This window comes from Mixophyes fleayi, chromosome 1 (genome assembly GCF_038048845.1).
Source record: "Mixophyes fleayi isolate aMixFle1 chromosome 1, aMixFle1.hap1, whole genome shotgun sequence".
Taxonomy (NCBI): domain Eukaryota; kingdom Metazoa; phylum Chordata; class Amphibia; order Anura; family Limnodynastidae; genus Mixophyes; species Mixophyes fleayi.
The window spans coordinates 373,193,337-373,218,719 of NC_134402.1; the positions used below are offsets into that span (position 1 = coordinate 373,193,337).

Below are 25,383 nucleotides of genomic sequence, written 5' to 3' on the forward strand. Positions count from 1 at the left end.
AAAATATTTTCAAGCACTCTATTTAGAGTTTCTGAATCTTCCTATAATGTAATCCACATGAATGCTTTGCATTCTTTAGTGGGTGACAATACAATAGCATTTCTGTGCAAAGGGTACATAAATTTCAAGCAGTAATGCTCATACACAGGCGGAAGAAATACTTTAAGTCGTTTTTATGACACTACTGTTTGCTTCCTTGACTTCAAGTGTGAGATGGTGACACAGTAACTTTACTCAAATCACCTGAGTTTTTATATTGTAGAAACACTTCAAAAGGATTTTATCTTAGAACAATATATCAGGAACTTTTATTTCTCAGACAGCAGGTGGCAGCAACAAGCTACTTTGCGGATATTTTCAGTGAAAGGGGAAAAAAACAAGCCGATTCAGCAATGTGTGGTTAGCCTTTACAAGTTTACATACATTACTGCAAGGTGAACGTAAGAGGGCGGATGCTTGCAGCTTACATTTTCCAAACACGCCAAGCTATCTGTTAATGAATTTGGAAAACCTAAAAAGAGATCATCATTGAAACAGAAAAATGGATGCAAGAGACAGATCAATTTTTATCTGCTTTCAAAATCTAGATCTACTTAAGTGGTCAGGGATCCTTTAATTGAATTTCAAAGTAGTGACAAACAAGAAACGCTGCCAGCTATACAGGATGCAAAGGGGCGTTACAGTCCAGAAATGCATCTTAAGCATATCATAAAGAGAATCTCCTTCGTCAACCTTTGTTGTACTTGTTCTCTTTTTGTATGAGATTGTATTTTGCACGACTTTTAAACTGACTGTCTGGTGCTGCAGAGTTTTGTGGCGCCTTAAAAAATAAACGATAACAAAGAAGACCATAGCACATTTACCACCTGACACCCTAATGCACTGTACAAGATGCTTCACCATGAGACGCATTGTGCTTTAAGGCACTTCCGTTTCTGTGCAGTATATTATAGCAACAGAAGAGTGGTCTTGTATTTGCATCTGAAATAGAACGTTGTGTAGTACTGTACACGTACTGTAACGGATTAGACTTATTTTTTAGCGCCCTTGGGGTCAGGATGTAACAGTATAACTTGTTAACCCTGTGAAAAACATACATGTCGTAACAAGACGTTCAAATAAATAAAGTAGAACAGCTACAATTCAATTCAAACTCATATTTTATTACACAACGGACATTAACAGCTTATATGCATGTGTGGAAAATATATTGGTAGACAGTCGTCTCATACAACTCCACGGACACTTTCTACAATATAATGAACACTACAGGCATCATTGAAAAGGATGCAATGCAAACTGTGTGTATGGGTCCACTCATATTTGGTGGAGACGTTAAATGGGCTACAAGCACTTGCTTTTAACACTTGTGTGAATGAGGTGCTGGACAAATCCCAGAAGCCAGGTAGTAAATAAGCTTACTCTAACTTTTCAGATTCAATAATTGTGAGGTCAGTAGATGCACATTTCCCCTTGCTCCTAAATAGAACCTGCTGGCTCCTAGACTGACTGGCCATCTCCTGGTTATGCCTTGCAACAGGTAATGCAAATAAAGACTGGATAAACTCCAGTATCCAGATTGTAAAGGCATATAAATATGTATTGGTAGCTTTATTTTTAAGGCGATTGCAAAGGTGAGCGTAACTTGGGTCTGAGCACCTTACTATATTCATTTTTATCTTCGTCGTCTAAACCAGGATATCCATCCTTGGATCAGGATAAGTATTGAACTTTATGGTAGCCGAACAGCTTAGACCAGTGTTGGCTAACCTGCGACACTCCAGGTGTTGTGAAACTACAAGTCCCAGCATACCCTTCTAGCAATAAGCTGCTATATATTGGTGAAGCATGCCGGGACTTGTAGTTTCACAACACCTGGAGTGTCACAGGGTAGCCAACACTGGCTTAGACTGATCATCAAGATGTTCACAGCAGCACATGTTATTTCAGGAATGGAGTGTGTTGATCTTGTGGCAGGCAATGACCCATTATATCAGTAAGGACATGGCTTCATGTGTCAGGGGCAGGGACATAAGAGGAGGAGAATGGAGGCAATTAAGAAACCAGAGAGTCGGATAGATACCTCCATATGAAAAATGCATACATCCAATTATCTCACCTTAAAATAACAAAAGATATAATAAAAAAAAAAAAAAGAAAAATCTCTCACTAGCTACTAGCTTGCACTGAATTTAGTCTACCCCGTTTGTATATTCTAAGAAACAACATAGTCCTTACTATAGATTTGTTTGTATGTTTATGTTCACCACAGGTGGATATTTATGTTGTCACTAAGTCTTCAATCTTCTAATTTAGGGCATAGCAAACATTTTCCTGCAGCATGAGGCATTGCATGAATAGGATATGGTGCCAACTTCAGATGATGTGTCTATTCCTCCAAGTCAAGTTTCACAACTAGAAGTTCCGTCTCCTTCCAATAATTGTTTTCTTACACCAGAATTTCTTGGAAAAGATTCCACGTGGATGGTATTTGCCAGACTTAATGCGCTGGGATAAGCCTTCTCCTACTCTAATTATGTAGGCATTAACTTTAAGAAAGAAAGGTAGAGTGATATCTGAGTGTCTTAATATAAAAAAAAGAAGAAGCTTTTTCAGAGAAAAGAAGCATTACGCCAGGAACAGTCTTGAATAAACTTTAAAAATAGTAGCTAAAAAATTGCATAGCTTTCAGGCCAATGGATTGTGGCCAATAACACCAACATTTCTCATTCATTCCTTTTAAAGACCAGTTCAAAAGGAATCTATCCCTGGAATGTAACCTGCCACGGTTCAAAATACAGTTTAAAAGTTTATTGCACGGTACATTTTCTTGAATTGTTATTGAAAAGATTTAACATGTACGATGTAAGACAAGCTTGATTACTAAATCAATATATCATTAAGTAGACACACCTGTCCTGCAAAATGTTATAAACAAAAACAACTGCCAGAGCATTACATTGTCCAAAAAGCATTAACATATAGTCACAGGGCCTATCTTGTGTACCGGAAGCACTATATTGTCTCTTAATAGGCATGACATTGTATGAGCAGCGAACAATCTTTTTAAAAAAACAAAACACATTTTTACATCCAGCAACATAATTATTTTATTTTCATAATTGAAACCCCTGCAAAATAGTGTGACCGACCTTCACGGGTTTCTTTACAAGATGAAAGCAGTGGTTTTTGAAAACGTGGAGCCGAAACAGTGAGTCTGCATCTTCAAGGTTTATTCACTATCCTGATAATGTTCTCTAAAGCAGACATCATTTTCTTACAGAGTGTAATGAGCTCATCAAGAAATGCTGGAAAATTCCAGCTTGCCAACTCCGTCTCAATTTTATTTTAAAAGCCCTACCAGAAGGTGGCTACCAGAGATTATTTCACCATAGACGTGAATTCTGATCGCATACTCGCCTATGGTCACAGTACCTGGATGTAGATTTGCGGAGGAGACCTGACCAGGCTTATTGCAAATGTTCTGAAATATGGAAACAAAGGCAGAAGCACTGTTTAGCTTAGGATCAATGCTTTGAAAAAGGTTGAAACACAGACTACTTCCCGAAAGAAGAGAAATTACATAAGCACATCTAGAGATGAAGTTACCAGTCTGCAGCTCTAATTGTATCGCACGGTGAGTAAGTAAGCCCAAGAGACCTGAGGAAAGATACTAACAGGGTGGCGAGGGAATGGAAGCGACAGCAGCTGGCTGCACAGGTACAGGCATTGCAGAATAGAATTCACACTTAAAACCACAATGCTAATAGCAAAAGACACCTGAAGCCACTCAAGGCTGGTAGACAGATCTCAACGAAACTAGATAATGTAGTCTTGTGCTTGGCCTTCTATTTCTCAATTCACTCAGATATTTTGAATAGCTGAAATAGACAACAGAACCTGAGCGGTATTCATAGCCTATGCAAACTAATGGTTGCCAATGTCACAGGCTGCGGGAGTGACCCACTGTTTTAAAAGTAGTTGGTGGTGGTACACTTGATATGAAGTATAAATCAGTGTCTGGTTTCACCAGGAATCTCCACAATGATTTTATGGTGGGACAACCACAGGTTGTGATCCCTAGGTTGTCCCCAGCTTGTATCTGACACAAGGACCACGTACGACAAGAGACAAACAAAAATCAGAAAGATTTCCTGAAATGAACAGTAGGTCAGGATCACAAGCAGACAGGTATGGTCAGAAGACAAGGTAGTTCAGAAACAGGTAATCAAAGTAATTATACAGACTAGATCATAAAAACCAAAATAACTCCTTGCTTAGGGAGAGTGCTGTGCACTTCCTGAACTTTTGAACCTGGCGTCTGCTTAAGTAGCAAGCGTGAACATGTTGATTACTGAAGATAAAAGAAAGGGGAAGCGAATCTAACAAAGGTACTTGTTTATAGTGTGTAGAAAGTGGGTTTTCATATACAAGGTGTATAAATCGAGCATACAGCTTGGGTATGTGTGCATGTTGATTTCTTGCAGTGTGTTCAGTTCCTATTGTTTTATTCAGTTTTGTAGTAAACTCTACTTTCTACTGCCTGCTACAGGTCTGTAAATATTTTTTTTCTCTTAAAATTTTCTCCTGGAAAAAGTCAATCTGGAAGCTTTTTAAGTATTCATACATTTGACTTAAAACATAAATTTGGTTAGCTGAAGCCATAAGATTTTGAAATCTCTAAATTTTGAGAAAACTGGTTTTAGACTAAAAATCAAAAAATGTAAATAACGGAGACAACAGTCACTGATATAACATAGCACTGTAAGGATAAGACATAACAGTTCATCTCATCATACAGCACCAACAAAGGAAGAGCAATCTTCATCTTCACTCCAAGCCTGTTTACTCTGAAAGTAGGGGAGTATTCCAGACCGACACTGTGCCCACCCCATCCACAGCACGTGTGGTCACCCAATCATGTGATGAACACGACACTGATGTTATACTTCTGTTGTGTCATCTATGGGTCATTCTGGAATGGCGTTTGAGAGTTTTCATTGCCAACAACCAAGCTTCAGTTCAGTGATTGTCGTGCAGAATCCTCCAGCAAATTTACATATATCTCGGCAAACACACATGCTGGACTACACATGAACTCTTAAAATACTTGTCCCTTAGTGCCATACATATGTAACAAAAAGAGGAGGGGAAAAAAAAAAAAAAAAAAACACATTAGCAATGGGTTCCAGAGTTGTCCCTGCAATCGGCTTCTCTGTTGCTAGGGGCTGGAGCCAAAAACCAGAGAATTACTAAGGCTCCCAGACGGATATAAAAGCAACACCTTACATTGCATTATCCAATGGGCCAGGCTACAGGCCGCCACACGGGACGCAACAATTGTCCTATTCAGCGCCTCTGATGTCACCTGCAGAGCCAGGATAAGAGCCAGGCAAATAATTGCTGTGGGGCAAAATCTGATCATGCTGTATTCCCAGTACTGTAACACTGCCATCATTACGCTGACAGAATAGTGTCAAATTCACACAACCTTACATTTAGCCTCAGCAAACACTACGGTGCGTTTTGGCTGCAGAGTGCTACATAATTTGTGACGCACATGTGTCTGCAAAAAAGGACCAGTGTGTTCCAACAGCGAGATAGCAGTAGTCAAACATTTTACACACAGCAAAAGAAGAAAAATTCAATTAAAATTTAAACCAATGACGTCATTGGGAAATTATCCGCTTAAGGAAAAGCGCATTCACCTTCATCATCAAACACTTTCTGAGACGGAATCAGTGCCATCAGAAACACTTGTCACTGACAATACAGTTAAGAAAAAAACCAATGTATTTTTGAACTGATGGAGATCGATTTTGCAGATCACCATAAAATGATCATTTATATCAGAGCAATTATTAATGGAAATGCACAACTAAAATACACGTTTCTGGATTGATTTAGATATAACCAATGAGGGTTCAGCTAAAGATATTGCTGGAGTTGTGATCGCAATTTTGGAGAAAGAGGGGCATTTCTGTCATCATGGGGCAACTGTACCGATGTGAAGACACAATGATGTATATCTCTATACCTGTACCTTATTGTCCTCTTATATCTCTATATTTATGCCTGACTTTTCCATTATGTTCCTGTTTTATTTATATCCCTGAGCCTTACATGTCAATAATTTTTCTCTAGCTCTATCCCGTTATCTTACTTCACTGTTAATAGCACCACCATCTCTTCTGTCCCCCAACTCCGCTGCCTGGGGGTTACCCTTGACTCTTCCCTCTCTTTTGCCCCCCCCCCCCCCCCATTCAATCCCTTGCCCAATCCGATTGCTTCCAACTACGCATCACCACCTGCCTCTGGCCCTTCCCCCCTTCCCCTATGTTCTATACTCAATGCAGCGGCGAGACTTCACACTGCTCTCCTTCTGCCTCTCCTCTCCCCTTTCCTTACATTGGCTCCCTTTCCCCTACAGAATCCTTTTTAGATTCCTTACCCTCTCCTACAAGGCCCTCTTACACCTCACACCCTACTACTCCTTATATCTCCAATCTTCTCTCCATTTACACTCCCACTCAGTCCCTGCGATTGACAATGACCATCGCCTCTCCTCCACTCTGATCACCTCATCCCATTCCAGAATCAAAAACTTCTTCTGAGATACCCCCCCTACACTGGAATGACCTCCTGTGCTCCATCTGACTGTCTATTTGCCCTCTCTTTAGGATGTAAGCTCTTACAACCATAGAACAAAACAGAAAAAGGCACAAAGACATGAAAATATGGACTTCCGCCAATATAATGAGGTTGCCGTTTATCCTATTTTTTGGCTTCAATGGTCCTTAATATTCCCTTCTCTAATGCAACCATGGATTTTTACCGCAAAACAAAATAGAATAAAGTGGAAAAGATCAGCAGGTAAACATCTTGAAGATCTTTAAAAACAAATGAAGTTCCTTCCATAAAGTTTTTGTAACGTCGAAACCATACAATGCAGTTTGATCTCCCAGCAGCAGTTGCACTCTGAAAGAACTGAACAAGTAATTTCCTTTAGTGAGCAAATAAATCACTAATGTCTGATTTACTGTTCAAAGTCCTGCGATAATCTAATTAATATGATCTTAAGTCCATTTGCACTTCATTTGTCTCTATAGTTATAGACGGCTAAGGATCATTACTGCCCAGGGTCCTAACAGATTTCTTCTTTGAGTTTAGGCAATCTTTTATTGTATGTTCTTAAACATGTATTTGATATTACAATGCTGCCCTGCTTGAATGTTGAGTTTTGAACATCATGAACCCAATCTACCACTATGCAGAATTTTCGATACAATGTTACACCCCAGGAAAACACAAGTATCACAACCGCTGTGCAAGAAAGGTTTACAGCTTGTCAACAGTAGAATGACATTTACCAACAGATGAATCCTATGCATTAGTTCGTTGTTAACATACCTTTTCCTAAATGCGTGTTTATACTCATGTATCTAGCTGTTCCTGTAAGGCTCTTGTGTTCTCTGTAGGGTATGTGCTTTTTTGTTTCTGGGTCTATGTATTCTTTTGCCAATCCAAAATCTATAATGTGAATTATTTGCTGGTTCTTGTTTCCTGGACGACCTATCAAAAAATTTTCAGGCTTTACATCTCTATATATCAAGTTCTTTGAGTGAACATATTCCATGCGGGAAATCTGTTGGTGGAAAAAAACGTGATGTTAAAATTGAAATAAAAGCTCTTTAGCATGCACAATGTAAATGATGCGCACATGACATGATTCATCTGCACAACTTGTTTTCAGCTAGCATCTGTTTTCTGTAACACTGAAGCCTCCAATACATACATTTCAATCTGTGTTTGCACTGCATTTTGAAACAGTTTTTAACAACTTCCTGCATTGCTTCTTTTCCATCTTCACATACAGTAGCAGCAATAAATGCAGTTACAAAGCATGAAAAATATGTTGGGGGGGGGGGAAGAAGGGGTTGGGATACATATTTGAACCGTTTTGCATTCCATTTTGCTTTAACACTTTTGAAATGGCTGTGTGCACACCGAGTCCAAAGGTCAGAGTGTATTCAATGGTCTTTCTCTCCTGGCTGTTTACAATGGTTTCCATACAGAAAGCATTCCTGCCGCGTAACAACTTCCCTGTTCTGCCTCACATGCCCACGATGAAAGCCTATTACAAACAGCGAGGCGTTAGGAGTAGATTATTCTTTAATAGGAATTATTTAATGGTGATGTTCGCCTTTTATTATGTGCAATAAAAGGTGGACTAGTCTATGGAAGGTCATAGTATGTGTAAACTACAATAAATCTTTATCAAAGCAAAATGTAGCAGGATTTTACAGCCAATGGGAAAAGTCTCTATTTCATAGAGCAATCTTCTAATCACCACGTTAAATACCAATGATTAAAGCCATTACATGTCATCATAAGGGTTAAACTATCCCTAACATTGTCTTTACGCTTACTGAAAAAAAATATCACACCACAATCCTATAGAAGTGGAGTACTGCCACTTTCAACAGTTGTGAACTCATGTTCTTTAATGTATGTTAATTATATAAAGCAGCTAAACCACCATTGTGAAACACTCTTTAATTAGATGAAGGGTGCATTTTCCATTCACATGGATGAATCGCACAGTCTGAGTCCTGGTGTAGAATTCAACAGGAGTACAATATACATACAATGTGCAGTAATAGAACCAAGACAAACACGTGAGAACAGACACCCTTACTTACCAGCTGTATGGCTATCATAAGAACTGTTTTTAGGGAAAATGTTCTGTCACACAAGTCGAATAAGTCTTCCAAACTTGGGCCCAGTAGTTCTAGCACCATAGCATTGTATTTACCGCAAGGGCCAAAATAATAAACCTGAGGTACACCATCTAGTGGGGAAATAAAAAAAAATATATTTTAAATGGTTGTCCAATGAACATTCAGGTATTTTAAAGCACGTCTGTAAATTTATAGTAAGTTGTCAGTCTCTTTAATATTCTCAAAGTGCCAAAATCTTCTGTATTACTGCATAAAGTAAGCAGCTATCACGTATATAACGTTATATAGTTATAACGTTATATAGTTATAACGTTATATAGTTATAACATACAGGGTTATAACCACAACAGAAACAAAGAGCCAGTACAAAAGACAGATGTACCAATAAAACAGATGTACCAATAAAACAGTTGTAAAAACAAAAAAAAAAACTCTGCTGGTGTATAACAATCAGTGAGTTACTTTGTTCTAAGCAGGGACCAGCAAAACTAAACTAAGAATGTGCATTTTCACTAACTTTCTTTGGTTAACTCAGTGAAAAAGCATACATATAAAAGATAAAGTTGGCATATCACAAGAGGGAACTGTTCCATACAAAAACGTAGTTTTCATTGGTTAAAAAACAAACAAAAAAAAAAAAAAAAACCAGAAGAAAAGGCAATTTCCAAGTAATAGCACATAAATAGTAGTGCTGGTACAATGACTAAACTTTGTATCCGTTAGAAATACAAAGTGGAATGTTTGCTACATTTCAGATCTGTACACACAAACCAGGCTTAGCCAAGTATTCAGGCATACAGTTAAATATACTAGATTAACCAAGATTAAGAATATGGAGTATGAAAGAAAGGAATTATCTCCAACATACACCATAATAAAAGGTCACAATCCAGAGGAAGCATAACTACATGACAAGAGATGAATTTAAACTACTTAATTTAGGTTTTACACATTGACAATATGATTTATCAGCAAGTGCCAAGGGTGAATATTACTGCACATCCTATCATTTCTAGGACAATGAACACATGCATGATTTAATGGTACCCACACATTGATTGAATTTAAGCCGGGTGGTAAATCCTATCAGTAAATGATTGCATGAGCCTGGTGCAATCTACTGCCAACAGAAAATATTGTGTCCCTAATGATCCATTCACTTGGCCTGCCCACAGGCAATGAACTAGACAATAAATCTCTCCAATTTGGCCACTCGTTTCACTGACGTGCTGAATGACCTGACTACACAAATCGCTCCCTTGAATATTCCAATTATGGATAAATGTATATGGTGTACACATTTTGTAAGGTTTTTGGGTTAAATAAAATGTAAAATTTATTTGAACACTGCAAAAATTATATCTGCAATTTTCACATAATTAAAAAAAAAAAAAAAACAACAACTTCTAAATATAAGCAGTATCCCACATAGTATAAGGCTATATCTAAAATAAAAAACACGTACACTAGCATGGTCACCATTTCTCAAGATAAATGGGCTTTTGATATATACTGTTGTATGCCGTAGTTCTAATTTATGGGCAATAGTAAATATGCTCATTAAAAACAAACTAAGTATTTCAGGTTATGTATCTGGTCATAAAAAACACTTTAAGAACATAGAATTAACACCCAGTCTGTAATCTGTTGCATGGAAAAAGAACTTCTGAATAACTTGGTTTATTTTTTCTTCCAATAATTGAATGTACAAATCCCAAACATTTATTTTTATTTTCACACTGTCCTGTGAAACTACCATACAAATAACTGGAGAGGGGTTAGATCATGCAAAATGTACCAAATGATAACAAATAATCACACACTGCTTCTAACCATCTTATTTCATATTTTACTGCAGTCAAAAAATCTACCGTCACCCTTCGATTTTCAGTCACATTACTGGATTATGTATAGATTGTTGTAACACAACTACATTATGGGGCATATTCAATTGAGGGCGGGATCGCCGAAAATCCTGTGCTCAAAAAATATTACCGTTATTACGGTTATCCTGCGCGGGAAACCCGTTAATAAGGTAATTTACTCGCTGGTTTTCAGCTCGCAGCTCAGGGAGCTGTCGAGCTGAAATCCAGCGAGATATTACCGTATGAACAGTAATATTTTTTGAGCGCATGATTTTCGGCGATCCCGCCGTCAATTAAATATGCCCCTATATCTCCAATCAGGAACAGACAACTTCACAAAGGAACCAATAAAGTACAGACGGTAGTGTGACTGGATCACTGATAAATAACTTCTGGTATGAATTTATTTAAAGGAAATAGCGCAGGGTGCATATTTATATAATTGCATATGAACTTATTTTTTGTATTGTATATATTCTGAGATAGGAAATAGGATAGGATATGCCTTATTTCTGATGCATATATCTGATACAATAGGCCTTTGTGGATGGAGGTCTTGTGTGTATCGGGATGTATTTTGTATGGAAATGTCATTGTTTGGGATTTGTAAGGTTACTAGTGGAAACCTCCAATTAGGCATATGTGGAAGGGAGTCTGATAGCAGGAATTGCTAACAAAGTTTTGTGATGAAGTGTCATGCCTGCTCTGGCCAAAGGCCCAGAAGGGGGTCGTTACTGTTTGGCCTTTTGTCCAGAGTGAATTTCATAGATAAGCGCAAATTTTGTTAGCTTTGCAATACATGTAAATCCATGTTTGTGTAAATATGGTACATCCGGATGCTAAAAATAGCCTGTTTCTGAAATGTATAAAAGGCACTAGCTTGTATTTGAAACTTGTTCTTCCGATTTCAACATTTGGCCTGATCACTGGTACCACTAACCAGTGTGAGCAAATAAACATCTTGCTTCAAAGACCTGCTTGGAAACATCTTCAATATTGTGGTATTTATGTGACCTGCAGATTAGACCCTAAAACTAATCTGTTCTCCGGCTGTCTGAGGTTTGGACCAAAGCTTTTCCAGTACCACCACTCTGCCTGGTACCCAGCAGCCCAGGTCAGTGTGATAGGCCAGGGGGGATCCATCCACAGCAACCCTGATCTATCGCGAGAGGTCAGGAGTACCAGCCCAGGTACACCAGCAAAGATGTATGCTAGCAGCGTCCGCTACCCACAAGAAACCCAGTTCTGGATGCCGGTATAGGAGTCCAGTAGTGGCAGCCTCCGTAAGCCCTTCCTACTGCGGCAAGAGGGCGCATTTGGGATAACGAAAGGGAACGGTGGCAAAGTAAGCCCAGCCGGTTCCCAGCAACAACAAACAGGGTGGCATAGGCGGTCCATCCTGACACAGGTAGCAAATCTTAAAACTTGGTCAATTATCTGAATTTTCTTACCTACTAAAAATGTGCTTGCAGTAAGCTACAGTAGTACAGCATCACCGAATTGTTGGACCATGGGAAAGTTCTGTTTTACTATAAGAATGAAAAACCCCCGCTGTGTATGTAAACATGTTCGTTGGGTAGTGTTGTACAGAAACTTTGTTGCTGCAGATTTTTTTTCTCCCGAAATGTCTCTACAAATATTCTTATTGTAAGACTGTTATAAAGCTGCATACAGTGTTAAAAACGCTGCAGAACAGCTCAGGAAAAGAGGGGGGAAAAACGCTTCATTAGAAGTTTGATCGCTTCTGAGACAGGTGGAGAAAAACAAACAGCTGCTGGAAAACTGCTTGGATGCTATGTAGAGATTTTCAGGCAGCAGGATAACTGCACTGAAACCGCTTTCTGCAGCTGGTTTTTTTCTGTGTGAAAAACTTGTGTGACCCCACTCTTGGCCACATGGGTGATGATGTAACTATTCCACCGCATATTAAGTCACTGTTTATCGTTGATAGACGGAAAAAAAACAAAAACATAAGCAAATGGACCTTTACATACATATCTCCTTCCCATATTTCATGAATACTCTATTACAGGGGTAAGCCAGCCCCAGCATGCATGTCAGTCATGGCACGCAGACCACTTTTGTCTGGCAGGCCTACGCGTCGCAGCTGCTTCATTAAAGCAGCCGATGATGGCCGAAACAGAGTCGCTGCTCATGCGCAGCAGCTCAGCTTCGGCCATCATTGGCTGCTTTAGTGCAGCAGCTCTCAGCTGAGGAACAGAAGACTTCAAGTGAGTGAAGTGGTATTCAGTGAATCGGGGGCACTATTTGGGGGCACAATTATGAGCCATGGTATGAATTGGGGGCAGAACTATGTGACAATGTATTAATTGGGGCACTACTGTGTGACAATGTTTATTTCTTGGTCTCATTACGGTCAATATTATGATATTTGCATATTATATATGTCTTTTTTTATGATGCTCACAACTGGCACACCTGGGCTTGACTAGATTTTAGCCGGCACTCAGAGAAAAAGGTTGCCAACCCCTGCTCTATTATATAATGAGCGTGCTCATTAAGTAAATAGTATAGTATGCTGAAGGGAAGCCTTGAGACCGCTGCATATGTTCTGATAAAGGCAACAACAAAATGATTTTTTGTATGCTTTTAAACAGCCGTTGTTTTCAACGTGTGTATGAACCCGAACACTTCCAGCACACAACAAACCCACACTACCTCAGTCTAATTTAGACTCTACAGGTGAATGAGTTTGTTAACAAATATAATACCCATTGAATTGCGCAGTCATATGCCAAGATCCCCCCACTCCAGCCTTGCGCGCTGAAGACCCAACAAAGCAGCAGATAAATGGCCATCAGTACAGCTGGTGTAAGCAGCTGTCAATAAATCGGCTTAGATTTGTTTATCCTCAGATGTTTTTACTGTTGGAATAACAATTCTATTTTGTGTAATTTACACCCACTGAATGTGTCTTATTTCCTGTGTTAACAGTGTACAGAGAAGTATATACAGGTATGGATCCATTACATGTGAAGATTGGTATTTAATGTTTTGCAGAAAAGGGGTTTACATTTTAAAATTGCCCTAATGTTTGCCACAAATGCTGACTTTTCTAACCTTGATAATGTGTTAAGCAGAGCTCCTGACAGTGACTGCAAGAGGAGGCATTTGGTAAGTGTGTGTGTGTGTGTGTGTGTACCAAATTACATGGTGTAATTTGATGTCGTTCACACAACTTACCAGAAGCCTCCCCTACCAAATTCAATAATACAAAAAATGTACCTTAATATATTTTATGTTTTGTATGATGGATCTCAATGTAACACTACTATTGTCAAATCATATTGTGACATCACCGGATATACCCCTAACAAGGAAGGACACAACATCAGTTCTTCCTGCTCTTCTGCACCGATTGTTGGCTAACAAGCTCATTTTGGCACAAGTTCATGGGCTGCTGTTATTCTGTAGATGTGACCATGGGAATCCCCAACGAAATTTTATGTATTGCAGGTATATTCAACTAGCAAAACATATGACACATAGCATTATATTATCCTTTCCTAGCAACTAGGGTGAAAGAACACCCCCATCTTCATGTTACCTCAGACTGAAGATGTAATGACACTATCCATTACAATTTACCCTTACCTGAGGAATGCAATAGTTTCCTGCTGTAGGCGAATGTTGGAAACCTTACAGATACATAATCAATAAGGCAAATCAGAAGTTTTTGGAGGTGAATGTGGGCTGAGGTGAAAACCGTCACTGTTACAAAAAAGTACCACTGAAAGCTTCTAATAATTTACCCAATGAATTACTCCTTCTCCTATAGCATTATTATTAGAATTTTGTTTTTCTTGCAGACAAGCTATCCGCAGTCATGTTCTGTACCTGTCTAAAAGGAAGCATGGAGCCACCAACTGAGCCAAAAACTGGTAACTGATATAAGAGCATATAATACTCTGCTGCTGCCTGGTACTGTCTGAACTCAATGAAGTTACATGCTTCCTGGCAGCTATTTAATGCAGCTAGGAGCTGCCTGAAGGCTGTGATGCTATTTTGAGTTTCAGCTATGTTAGGCAGTTAGAGCTGTAATAAAAGCCAAAATGGTAAGCTAACTGTACGATACCAAGTATATATCGTATCGTCACAGCAAGTTGCAAAAAGGGAGGTTTCAAATACAAGCAGCTTATTAGCACCAGAGATGTATTTGGAACCATTTTATTATAGTCAGTTTGAATATTATACAGTCTTGACACAAACCAGTTGGCTGTCCAATGAATATCCGTGAGAAATCCAGAATTTTCACCATAGAACTCACAAATAATTACACTCTTTAATGCATTTCCACTGATGCAAACCAATCAAATCATCAATTTATATAGCTTCACCAATTCCGCAGCGCTGTACAGAGAATATTTTTGTCACTCGCATTAGTCCCTGCCCCATTGGAGCTTACAGTCTAAATATCCTAACACACAGACTAGGGCTAATTTTGTCAGCAGACAATTAACCTACAAGTATGTTTTTGGAGTGTGGGAATAAACCAGGGCACCCGGAGGAAACCCACGCAAACATGGGAAGAACATACAAACATTAATGACACACGCCACATCTTTTGTGTCTGTAAACATGTAAAGACATATGGTGTATGCTGATCACACAATGATAAGTAGGACACAACGGATACAATGCATAACATGCATGCTGGTGCACCACAGAAAAACGATGGGACATAACAGCTACTGCACTGGGAATGCAGCAATATGTACGTTTTGTTCTGTTAAACCAAGTACAAAATATACTCATAAGAATTCCGAAAAAAAGGTGGTTTGATAGAAAAGGGGCTACATGCCAAATTGTTCAAATACTTAAGCTGTGACACATGTAAGTCATGTAACTTAAGTAGCTCCGTATGGAGAATACACTGCCTTAATATTTGATCATGCCTGAAGTTCCCAGCAGTGGTACAATGTGCAGTATATGCAACACATTTAGTTACATCATTCCACAAATGTTGAATAAAAAGTTGATGACCTGTTTGTCACCATGCTAAATTAGTAATGTGATCTACCTCATATGTAGGCAACCCATAGCTCTTCAGCTATTGTGATACTACAAGTGCCAGAATGCCTGTCAGTTTTTGACCTATGGCTGGCAAGGCCTGCTGGGAATTTCAGTTTAATGAGCCTTTTCTGCTTTAATCCTGTTTCAATCAGGGCATAAAATAATATTAGTTGCTAATGCATAAATAAATTAAATGGTGATGATGATTAGTATGTATAATATAATGAATAGCCTTAAGATTTAAGAAGTGATCTACAGTCCAATGTTTCAGCATAATGCTAGTAGCACAGGCAGGAGCCATATTAGGATAGCTCACTTTTTAAAGAATACTCCAGGCATAACAGATTTATGGACATACTTCTGCATTCCTCTGGTAACAATGCTTATAAACATTTATTCAGTTGTAGTCTCATAAAAGACATTTACAATTATTCTGCAACTGAAGAGAATGAGAATTATTGCCAAGCATTTTAAACTCTGGAGTGGGACTGTTTATATCGCCTACATTATTTTTGATCAATCAGGAAATTCAGACTGTGGTACAGGAACGCCATAAATGTGGATAGGTCAAAGACGAAAACCTACAACCAGTTAAGCAACATCACCATATGACAAAGATACAAAATGGGGAGGCCTTTAACACAACTATATTTTCAGTACAGTCCTTGCAGTGAGGTGAATTTGTGTTTGCTCTGTAGGGTTTCTATTACTGCACTAAAGAATGCACGCTTTCAGCAGACAAGCTGGCTTTGGAACTTTACACAGCGTTCCAGTACTTAAGTATTGGGAAATTGTAGCACAATATACTTTGATTTACAAAATAAGTGAAACGCTGCTTAATGTGCGTTTTTTTGTTTTCAATAATGATTTTTATTAAAGCTTTTAATTGCAGGGTAAAAAAACAAAAAAAAAACAAATCCACCATAAAAATATAAAAAGGGATATGGTGGAAAGGAGAGGGAAGAGAAGGAAAAGAGGAGCTGTACATATCAATACAATCAAAACATACAAATCTGAAAATCTTAACAATCATTCAAGTTATAGCATGGGGAGCAATCTCAAGAAATTACTGCAACACATTTACAGGGGGACTCAAAGGATCTGGCCCGGCCAGAGTTTTGGAGACATATTGATTCCAGTCAAACCATTTGATGTGGGGAGAGGGAACAGAAGAGGTGTATGGCACTCCCATAGTTTCCATATCACAGCTTAAATGAACCTTAGAAATTATCTTGGCTATTGAAGGTAGTGTGGTAGATTTCCACACTTGGACCATCACCGCACGGGTAGCTATGAAAATGTGACCTATGACATACCGGTCTCCTAGTAGGACTTGTGGAGGAGAAAAGTGTAAAAGTGCCACTTCCGGAGTATTCGGGATCAGAGTTTCAGTGAACTTTGGAATTAAAGTATACATCTCAGCCCAGAGAACACGGACCACCAGACAGCTCCAGAAGACATGAAAGATGTCTATCTCCCCACACTCTCACCAGCAGGTCCTGGTCTGGGCCGGCCATATCTTATGCAGTCTGTCCGGGGTCATATAAAGTCTATGGAGTAGTTTATAGCGCATCTCGATGTGGTTCAGACACTTAGACATCCGATGAGCATTTTGGTAAATGTCCCATTGACTCGGGTCAAATACCCGGCCAAGATAACTATCCCAAGATAGTTGGGAGGCCTTCACCGGCTGATTACTTGCATTAAGGAGATGGCCGCCTTGTTAATTCCAGATGACAGTCTGGTAAAGAGGAAGGCTGGGGGGGAGTTGCAAGGAAAGGGGTTGTGTATGCAGGGAATTTAACAAATGTCGAACTTGGAGGTACTTATAGAAATCTTTGTTAGGGATTTGGATTTTTTCTCTTAGATATAAGGATAATAAAGAGGAGTCAGAATGAAGCGTTTTAATATTGGTAATACCCCTAGAGTACCAGAAGAAGAGGCTTAGATTAGGTATAAATTTAGCTAAAGCGAGGATGGATAGATTAGAAGTAGGGAGAGTGACCACATGTCTTTAGAAACTTATCCCAAATTATAAGAGCATCACATGTGAGATGTAGCAAGGCACCCTGAGGGGGGCCTCCAGGATTTGGGGATCCAGAGAATGTCAGCCAATGTGAATGTATAGTTAAGGCCTCTCTCCAGGTCAACCCAAGGTTTATGGGAACCTGGAAGAGACCAGTCTCGTAGCTGTGCTAAAATGGCCGCTTCCTGGTATTTAACTAGATCTAGTAAGGCAAGACCTCCTATCTTTTTTTGAATGGGACATAGTCGAGTGGGGGAGTTTAGGAGGCTTGCCCTTCCATACACAAGAGTATAAAACGTAACTTACCTATGCAGAACTTGGGCAGCGCAAAATGCAACGTCCTAAACAAGTACATTATTTTGGGTAGGAGACATTTTAAACGCAGCTATCCTGTCTAGCCAGGAGACCTTGTGATACTGCCACGGTTTTGCTAAAGTATTTAATTGAATCAATAAAGGGGTATAATTAGCCTCAAGCAAGGAGTCTTGATGGGGAGTAATCATAGTTCCTAGATAAAGCATGGAGAGGGATCTCCAAGAGTATGGAAAGGCGCACCAGGAGAGAAACCACTATATTAATAGGGAGAGCATCTGTTTTGGATGTGTTTAAATTTGTAGTAAGAAGCCCCTCCGAATTTCTGTAGACAACCATGTAAGGATGGTAGTGAGGTCTCCGGACTAGTCACATATAACAAAATGTCATCGGCAAAGAGACATCGTTTGTGGGTGGTTGCTGCTAAGGTAATGCCTGGGAGTTGAGGATGTTGCCTAATTCGTTCGGCTAGAGGTTCAATGGCTAAAGCAAAATGAGGGGCAAAAGGGGACATCCTTGTCGGTACTGTTGGAAAGTGTAAATTTATCTGAAGTCAAGCCATTGCTATAAACTGATGCTGAAGGGCCCCTATACGGAGCTAAAATGAAATTAAGTATTTCACCACTAAAACAAAACAAAGCAAGGACGCCAACTCATATAGCCCCAATGAAGTCTGTCAAAGGCCTTTTCCGCATCTAATGACATAATTAACAATTTGTGCTGGAATTTGTTAGCTTGCTCAATGAAATTGATCGTTCTACGTGCGTTATCGAATGCTTGTCGTTTGAGAACAAAGCCAACCTGATCCGGATGAATCAAGGCCGGAATGAGGGGGCTAGGTCTATTAGTGATCAGTTTGGCATAAATTTTTATGTCTGAATTAAGGAGAGCAATTGGTCTCTAATTCTGGCATTGGGTCAGGTCCTTACCCGGCTTAGAGATTGTGACAATACGGAGCTCTAGCATTTCAGAAGGAAAACTCCCCTGATGAGTACTAGTAGTAAATAACTGCTCTAAGAGTGGGGTAAGTTCAGTCCGAAACGTAGCATAAAAATTATTAATGAATCCATCAGGTCCCAGGGCTTTATCTTTGTGTATGGATTTAACAACATGCATAATTTCAGACTGTGTCCAAGGGGCATTTAAGGAGATTTTGGAGTCAGAGCCCAGGGATAGTAGATTTAGCTCACTTAAAAACTCGTCAATCAGGGCTGGGGTCTGTTAGGGAGAGGAATCACATCGCAGAGATTATACAATTTGGAATAATAAGCCGTAAATTAGCTATGTCCTGCGGATTAGATGTTCTAGCACCTGATTCATCAACCAAATACTTGATACGATTTTGGGCCCTCGGATCTCGCAACTTTCTAGAAAGCAGTCTCCCCGCTCCATTTCCCGATACATAATATTTCTGGCGAAGTCTACTTAACGCTTGTTGAGTACAGATAATATTTTTTTTATTTGACTTCTAGTTTGGGCTATACAGAACTTGAGATCTTCTGAGGGATGAGTCTTGTTTAGGGACTCAAAGGGGCGTATTCAATTGTTAGCGTTAACGCTGAAAAACGAGCGCTCAAAAATTATTACCGTTTATACAGTAATATTGCGCGTGAAAAGCGTTAATACGGTAGTTTACTCGCGAAATTTCAGCTCGCAGCTCAGGGAGCAGCGAGCTGAAATTCCGCGAGTAATTACCGTATTAACGCTAAGATTTTTTGAGCGCTCGTTTGTTAGCGTTAACGCTAACAATTGAATATGCCCCAAAAAAGGACAACTACGCCTCCAACCTCATTTGGTTGCTAAGATACGCCAGCTTGAGTCTGGCTCCAGTCTGAATGGCTGTGCCACGCATTACAGCTTTAAGCATACACCAGAAGTTAAACACAGACGTGTCCCCCGGTGAGTTGGTGGCAATAAACAAAATCAAGCGTTTCTTTAAGAGCGACCTTTGCTTCTAGTAGCTTTAGGAGATAAAGGGCCATTCGCCATGTACCAGGGGGAATTACCTGCTGAGGAAATTGCCAAATCCAGACTACGGGGCATGGTCAGACCACGATATCGGGAGGATCTTGATTGACCTGGTATTCTGTGAAGACCATTTATCTGACAGAATCAGGTCAATTCTAGAATAAGAGTTATGCACCAAGGAGTAGTACGTATAGTCTCGTTCCAGCAGGCCATGAGTCCTCCAGACATCGTAAAGTCCAAACTCTGCCAATAACCTGGCAAAGGCAGGTGAGGGACCAGTTATATTGTCTATTGTACGGAGAGAGGTCTGAAGATCTTTCTAATCTGGGATCAACTACATTTTTGAAATCTCCTATAAGATTTGGAGCTAAACAAAAGAGCCACCCCATTACTTTTAAAAATGGGATTTGCGGTGAAGCACAGCAGAAACCTATGATCTTTAAAGGCCTTTAGCCAAGAAATGCATTGCTTGCACTGCGACATCAACAGCTTTTTGCTTATGAAAAAATGATAACGCTAAACGTCTTTTAGCAAGGGACTCCAGCCCCATTACATTCAATGATAAGAACTTAACCATTTTAGCTTAAGAACTTTAATTTTAAGCATGAGAAACAGCTCCCACAGCACTTATAAATAGAATTTGCATAATTACTTGTATGAACATAAGCACCATGCTACAAACTTGTTACAGCTGTATTATGTTCAAAGGAAAGTAGGAATACTCTGTACTCCCAGAGTACTGCAGCAACAACAGACGTCCTTGTGAAGTCCTGGTTGACACAATAAAAATACAAGCACTGACTATCCTTGTGCACATATCTGATTTGCATATATCATTTTTCTACTTCTATTTCCTTAAAGCATACACAAAAGAAAAATGTCTTGTAGTGTTTCCAACACAGTACAATAAAACAAATTAAAAAAAACGCCAAATGCACTTTCAAGAGTTAGCTGTCTAGTGCAATTTCCTTTCTTAAAGTATGGTTTATCCTGCCAGCCCACATTTGTTGTATTATTCATGCAGATGCATCCCATGTAATGTAATTCTAATACAGCATTCAAAAGAAATGGAAATACAATTCCAGATAAGCAAGTCACTGGTAATCTGCTACACTGCAGGAGCCGCATGGGCGGATCTCTACCCTTCACAAGGGACACACATTACCCTAAATCTCCATAATAAAGTAATACAGCATATAAAACAGCGCACATACGGTTCACTGTATCCACTCATTCGCAAATCATTTCATGTACCAATCAACAGAAATTCTACAAATATTTAGAAATATTTTTTTCTTTCATTCTGAAACAACTATGATTTTCATAGATAATACACAATCTTTCAGAAATGCATTAAACAAGGAGTACATCCAAGATCACATGATTGGCAGATGTTGTCAAACTTTCTTTATGGAGCTATGAACCAGGCAAATAAATAAATCTAATAAAAGCATACAGAGAACAAGACAGCAGAGGTATGCAAACTGTGCATAAATCATTAATAGCAACTTGAAGAAACAAACCAAGGACAACTGGACATTAACAAGCGGCTTCTTCTATTCTGCCAGTGATTTAAGAAAACCTCTTGTTTTCATGGAGTTAGTGCTTTAAAGTATACTTTGCTTTAGCCCTCAGGTTTGATTTCATTTTTTAAATTATTCTTTAACTTTTTTTCTGTTCCAACATCTGTATAAAATGACAACCGGGTATGTGTATTATCTATACATATTTAAAGCCTTACAACTTTAAATTATTAATTTTAAATTAAAAACAAAACATATTGCAACATCAGAGACAGCAATTTCACTTTGCCCTGGCTACTGTAAGATGTATACAAAGTAAATACATGAAAGAATTGTCAGATTAGAAAACCAAATGCTCAATATTTAACGCAAGACAAAATGTACAAAAGAAACCATTTCAACAGACCTGTATGCCAATCAACCACCTCTATTTATATAGCCCTAGATAAGCAAACTCCCACTGAAATGTTCTACAACATATGTTTCTATTAAAATCAAGGCATTCAGTTGCAGAATGTATTAAATCTATGAAAAGTATAAGTGGAGTGTGCAGCCTGTGTCAAACATTTTATTCTATAAAATAGGTCTTTAAATCATACGGTCATTGGCCTTGCTAAAACATTCTATGGAATTTACAAAATGTTTATATCATTAAACAAAAACAAAGATAAGACAGTAAACAGGAAAATGCTTGATAAAAGCCAGATATTTGGTGACCCTCATGAAGAGATCAATATGAAAAGCAGCCACCACAAGTATTAAACCTATGCACTAGAAATGTCAGGAGATGTTTATACCGAGTGCTTATTGGTAGGATGCATCAATCATCATCATCAATTTATATAGCGCCACTAATTCCGCAGCGCTGTACAGAGAACTCATTCACATTAATCCCTGCCCCATTGGAGCTTACAGTCTAAATTCCCTACTATAGACACACACTCACACACAGACAGACAGAGAGGGAGAGACTAGGGTCAATTTTTGATTGCAGCCAATTAACCTTCCAGTATGTTTTTGGAGTGTGGGAGGAAACCGGAGCACCCGGAGGAAACCCACGCAAGCACAGGGAGAACATACAAACTCCACACAGATAAGGCCATGGTTGGGAATCGAACTCATGACCCCAGTGCTGTGAGGCAGATGTGCTAACCACTAGGCCACTGTGCTGCCACTATCAACACAACAGTTATTCATGCTCCAAACTGCTCCATAGCTCCATGCTCCATAGCTTTTGAAAAAGGACTGCCATTTTTATAGGAAGTTGCTGTTCAAGTTTCTGGACACTTTTGAGGAACTTTTGCAGCCGTGGCATTTATATATAATTAAAATGTTCATTTTTTTGCACAATGCATAATCTTTAGATCCAAATTCATCAGACATCTCTTCAAGCTAGTGGACGGCACTTCTTGTTCAATCAAATTCTATTAAAACCTCTTGAGTTGAAACAATTAAAAGACCAAGAAACATCAAAATGTAAGTTTTCACATAAGACATGAAAATCCTGATGAGTCTCATCTGACTTTCCACTGCAACTGGATCACATGTACAATAGTATACAGCAATCAGTCACTGTTAAGAGCTTTCAATTTTATTGAGCGACAATACTGGTCATATATCAAATGAAATGGACAATAATAAAATGAAGCAAATTTTAGCCGAGATTTGCTAAGACTATAAAACTGAAAGCTCAAAGTATGGTCATATTTTTGAACATAAGATAACAAGGATTCATTTTTTTTTATAACATGTGCTTTTTTCCTTCTTCCAATACTAAAGGAAGATTGATTCAATCAGTGACAGTTTAGTGTAGGAATGGAAATGTTATCAGCGGCCAATATAAAACAGGCAGATAGTAACCTGGAGACGATGGTGAGAATGGATGGAGGCAAGTAAATAATTACAAGCCAAAGTAGTAGCTCTGCATGCCACACCAGGGCCCCGCCCACATAGTGGGCTCTGCATGCCACACCAGGGCCCCGCCCACATAGTGGGCTCTGCATGCCACACCAGGGCCCCGCCCACATAGTGGGCTCTGCATGCCACACTGAAACACCCACACACACAGTGCTAGCTCTGCATTGTACACTAACCACCAAATAATGGACTCTTGAGATTCTTGTGAAAATATTTTAGCACTATTGGTTTCGTGTTCTCAGATAGATACACTATCACAAAATTGGAAGGCTAACAAAATTTTCTGAAGAGATTACTTATAAATAGAATATGAGAAGTAATGGAACAACTTTTAATGCTAGTAAGCTAGCCAATGACCACAGAACATTACAGTGCACTTCTTTTCTCTATACGGAACCAAGTATATGCGGGACTGAAGGAGATTTCAATAAGAACTTAAATTGATGTTATGCAAGCTCCTGGGATCTTAATATACAGTACACATTCCTATTAAAATGATCTTCTAAGAATTAAAATGGACATAGAAGGTATAAAATATTCATGTACACAATCTATAAATAATTTTAAAGACATTAAAAAAAAACCCACATTAAAAATAAGCTGGATGTATGATTTCGATCTCATATATAGTGCAGACGACAAGAATTTTCAGCACCGGCTTGACAGGATCCTCACAGCACTACTCAGTGTTGTAGCTGAAGTGTTTGTACACATTAAGTACACCACCTAGGGGGGGAAGCGGAGCATTATAGCTCTGGCCCATCCTTGGGTACCATGCTACATGCAGCCTTTTTCTCAATGGCTAGTCTCAGCTGCAGTTGAAAAGGGGTTGTGTGACATTATAGGGGTAATGATGATCTGACACACTCAACCCCATTGTGTAACCATTTTAAAGCGATGAACAAAAAACAGTCACCATTTTAAGCTGTAGTGCAACCTCAATATAACCTGCTCAACTAGTAGCAAACAGGGTCCTCGTCAGGAACTCGCCTATTATAAATATGTATGCTATGATCTTAAAATAAAAATATGTTCATGCTTTCCATTCTGTTTTCTTTATTTAAAATCTGTGTATGCTGAGCCACAAAGCCCACCAATCAGCCTAACTTGGCGATATCTCTTGCAGCATTTAAACGAAAGGTCTACCACCATCTCTGAGCTATAAACATGATCAGCTAAATAGCTATAATGTAGCTTACCTGCTGTTTTGCAGCACTGTAAACTGACTTATAAATGCCCTTATATGGTAGTTGCATGCTGTCATGTCTCATTCCCATCAAACTGTAGACTTTGTGTGGGGAAAAGCATCTGCATGGCTGCTTTTATTAATTGGCTCCTCTACTTGAAAATGTAATCATTTTGCAAATTCCACTCCCTTTCTAGACAGGTCTATTTTGATAGGTGACACTAGCTGTAATTACCATATAATCTTGGTGCAGACGCTGACCACTACCAGTGCAGGCTTTGTATTACTTCAGAGTCTGAAATCTAAGCTGTAATACTTATAGTCTATGATGGAATTCTCAGGCTCCAGCCTACTCCACCACCATTAACAAATTCTTATGTTCTATAAAATACCAGCACACTATAAAGTGCAATAAATGGTAGTTATTAACTCATTAGTGTACAATATCAAGATCTTCTAAACACTAAAATCTTCATCCTGCTAAATAAGGCATGTAGGGGTTTACTTCTTTTCAGGAAGATAATTAATAATTGTACATGGACCACAAAAGTCTTGGACATGCCACGTATCATTACACACAGAACATGTGGCAGTAGTTCAGTGTAAATTGATGGCTAGCCTACACATTCCAAGGCATTAAACCAGTCTGTCTCTTCTACGGAGAACATCTTAAGCTTAGTAGAAACACTACCATTTAGAAGATGGCATGTTAGACAACATCTGGTCTGATACTGAACGTCAAAAGTTAACATATAATCTGACTAAACAAATTAGAACTCAAAAATACAAATGTTATCCAAAAAAATCCCAC

At 39.0% G+C, this 25,383-nt stretch overlaps 1 protein-coding gene across 10 annotated transcripts in view; it reads right to left on the bottom strand.

The window, feature by feature from the left end:
* CSNK1G3 (casein kinase 1 gamma 3) overlaps positions 1-25,383 on the bottom strand; it is a 92,450-nt gene that overhangs the window by 23,708 nt on the left and 43,359 nt on the right. For all 10 annotated transcript variants that reach the window (XM_075179053.1, XM_075179061.1, XM_075179018.1 and 7 more), the window contains 2 exons: positions 8,703-8,851; positions 7,411-7,645 (listed from right to left, as the gene is read on the bottom strand). In XM_075179053.1, the coding sequence (XP_075035154.1) occupies positions 7,411-7,645; positions 8,703-8,851 (384 nt within the window). The remainder of the gene's footprint in view (positions 1-7,410; positions 7,646-8,702; positions 8,852-25,383) is intronic.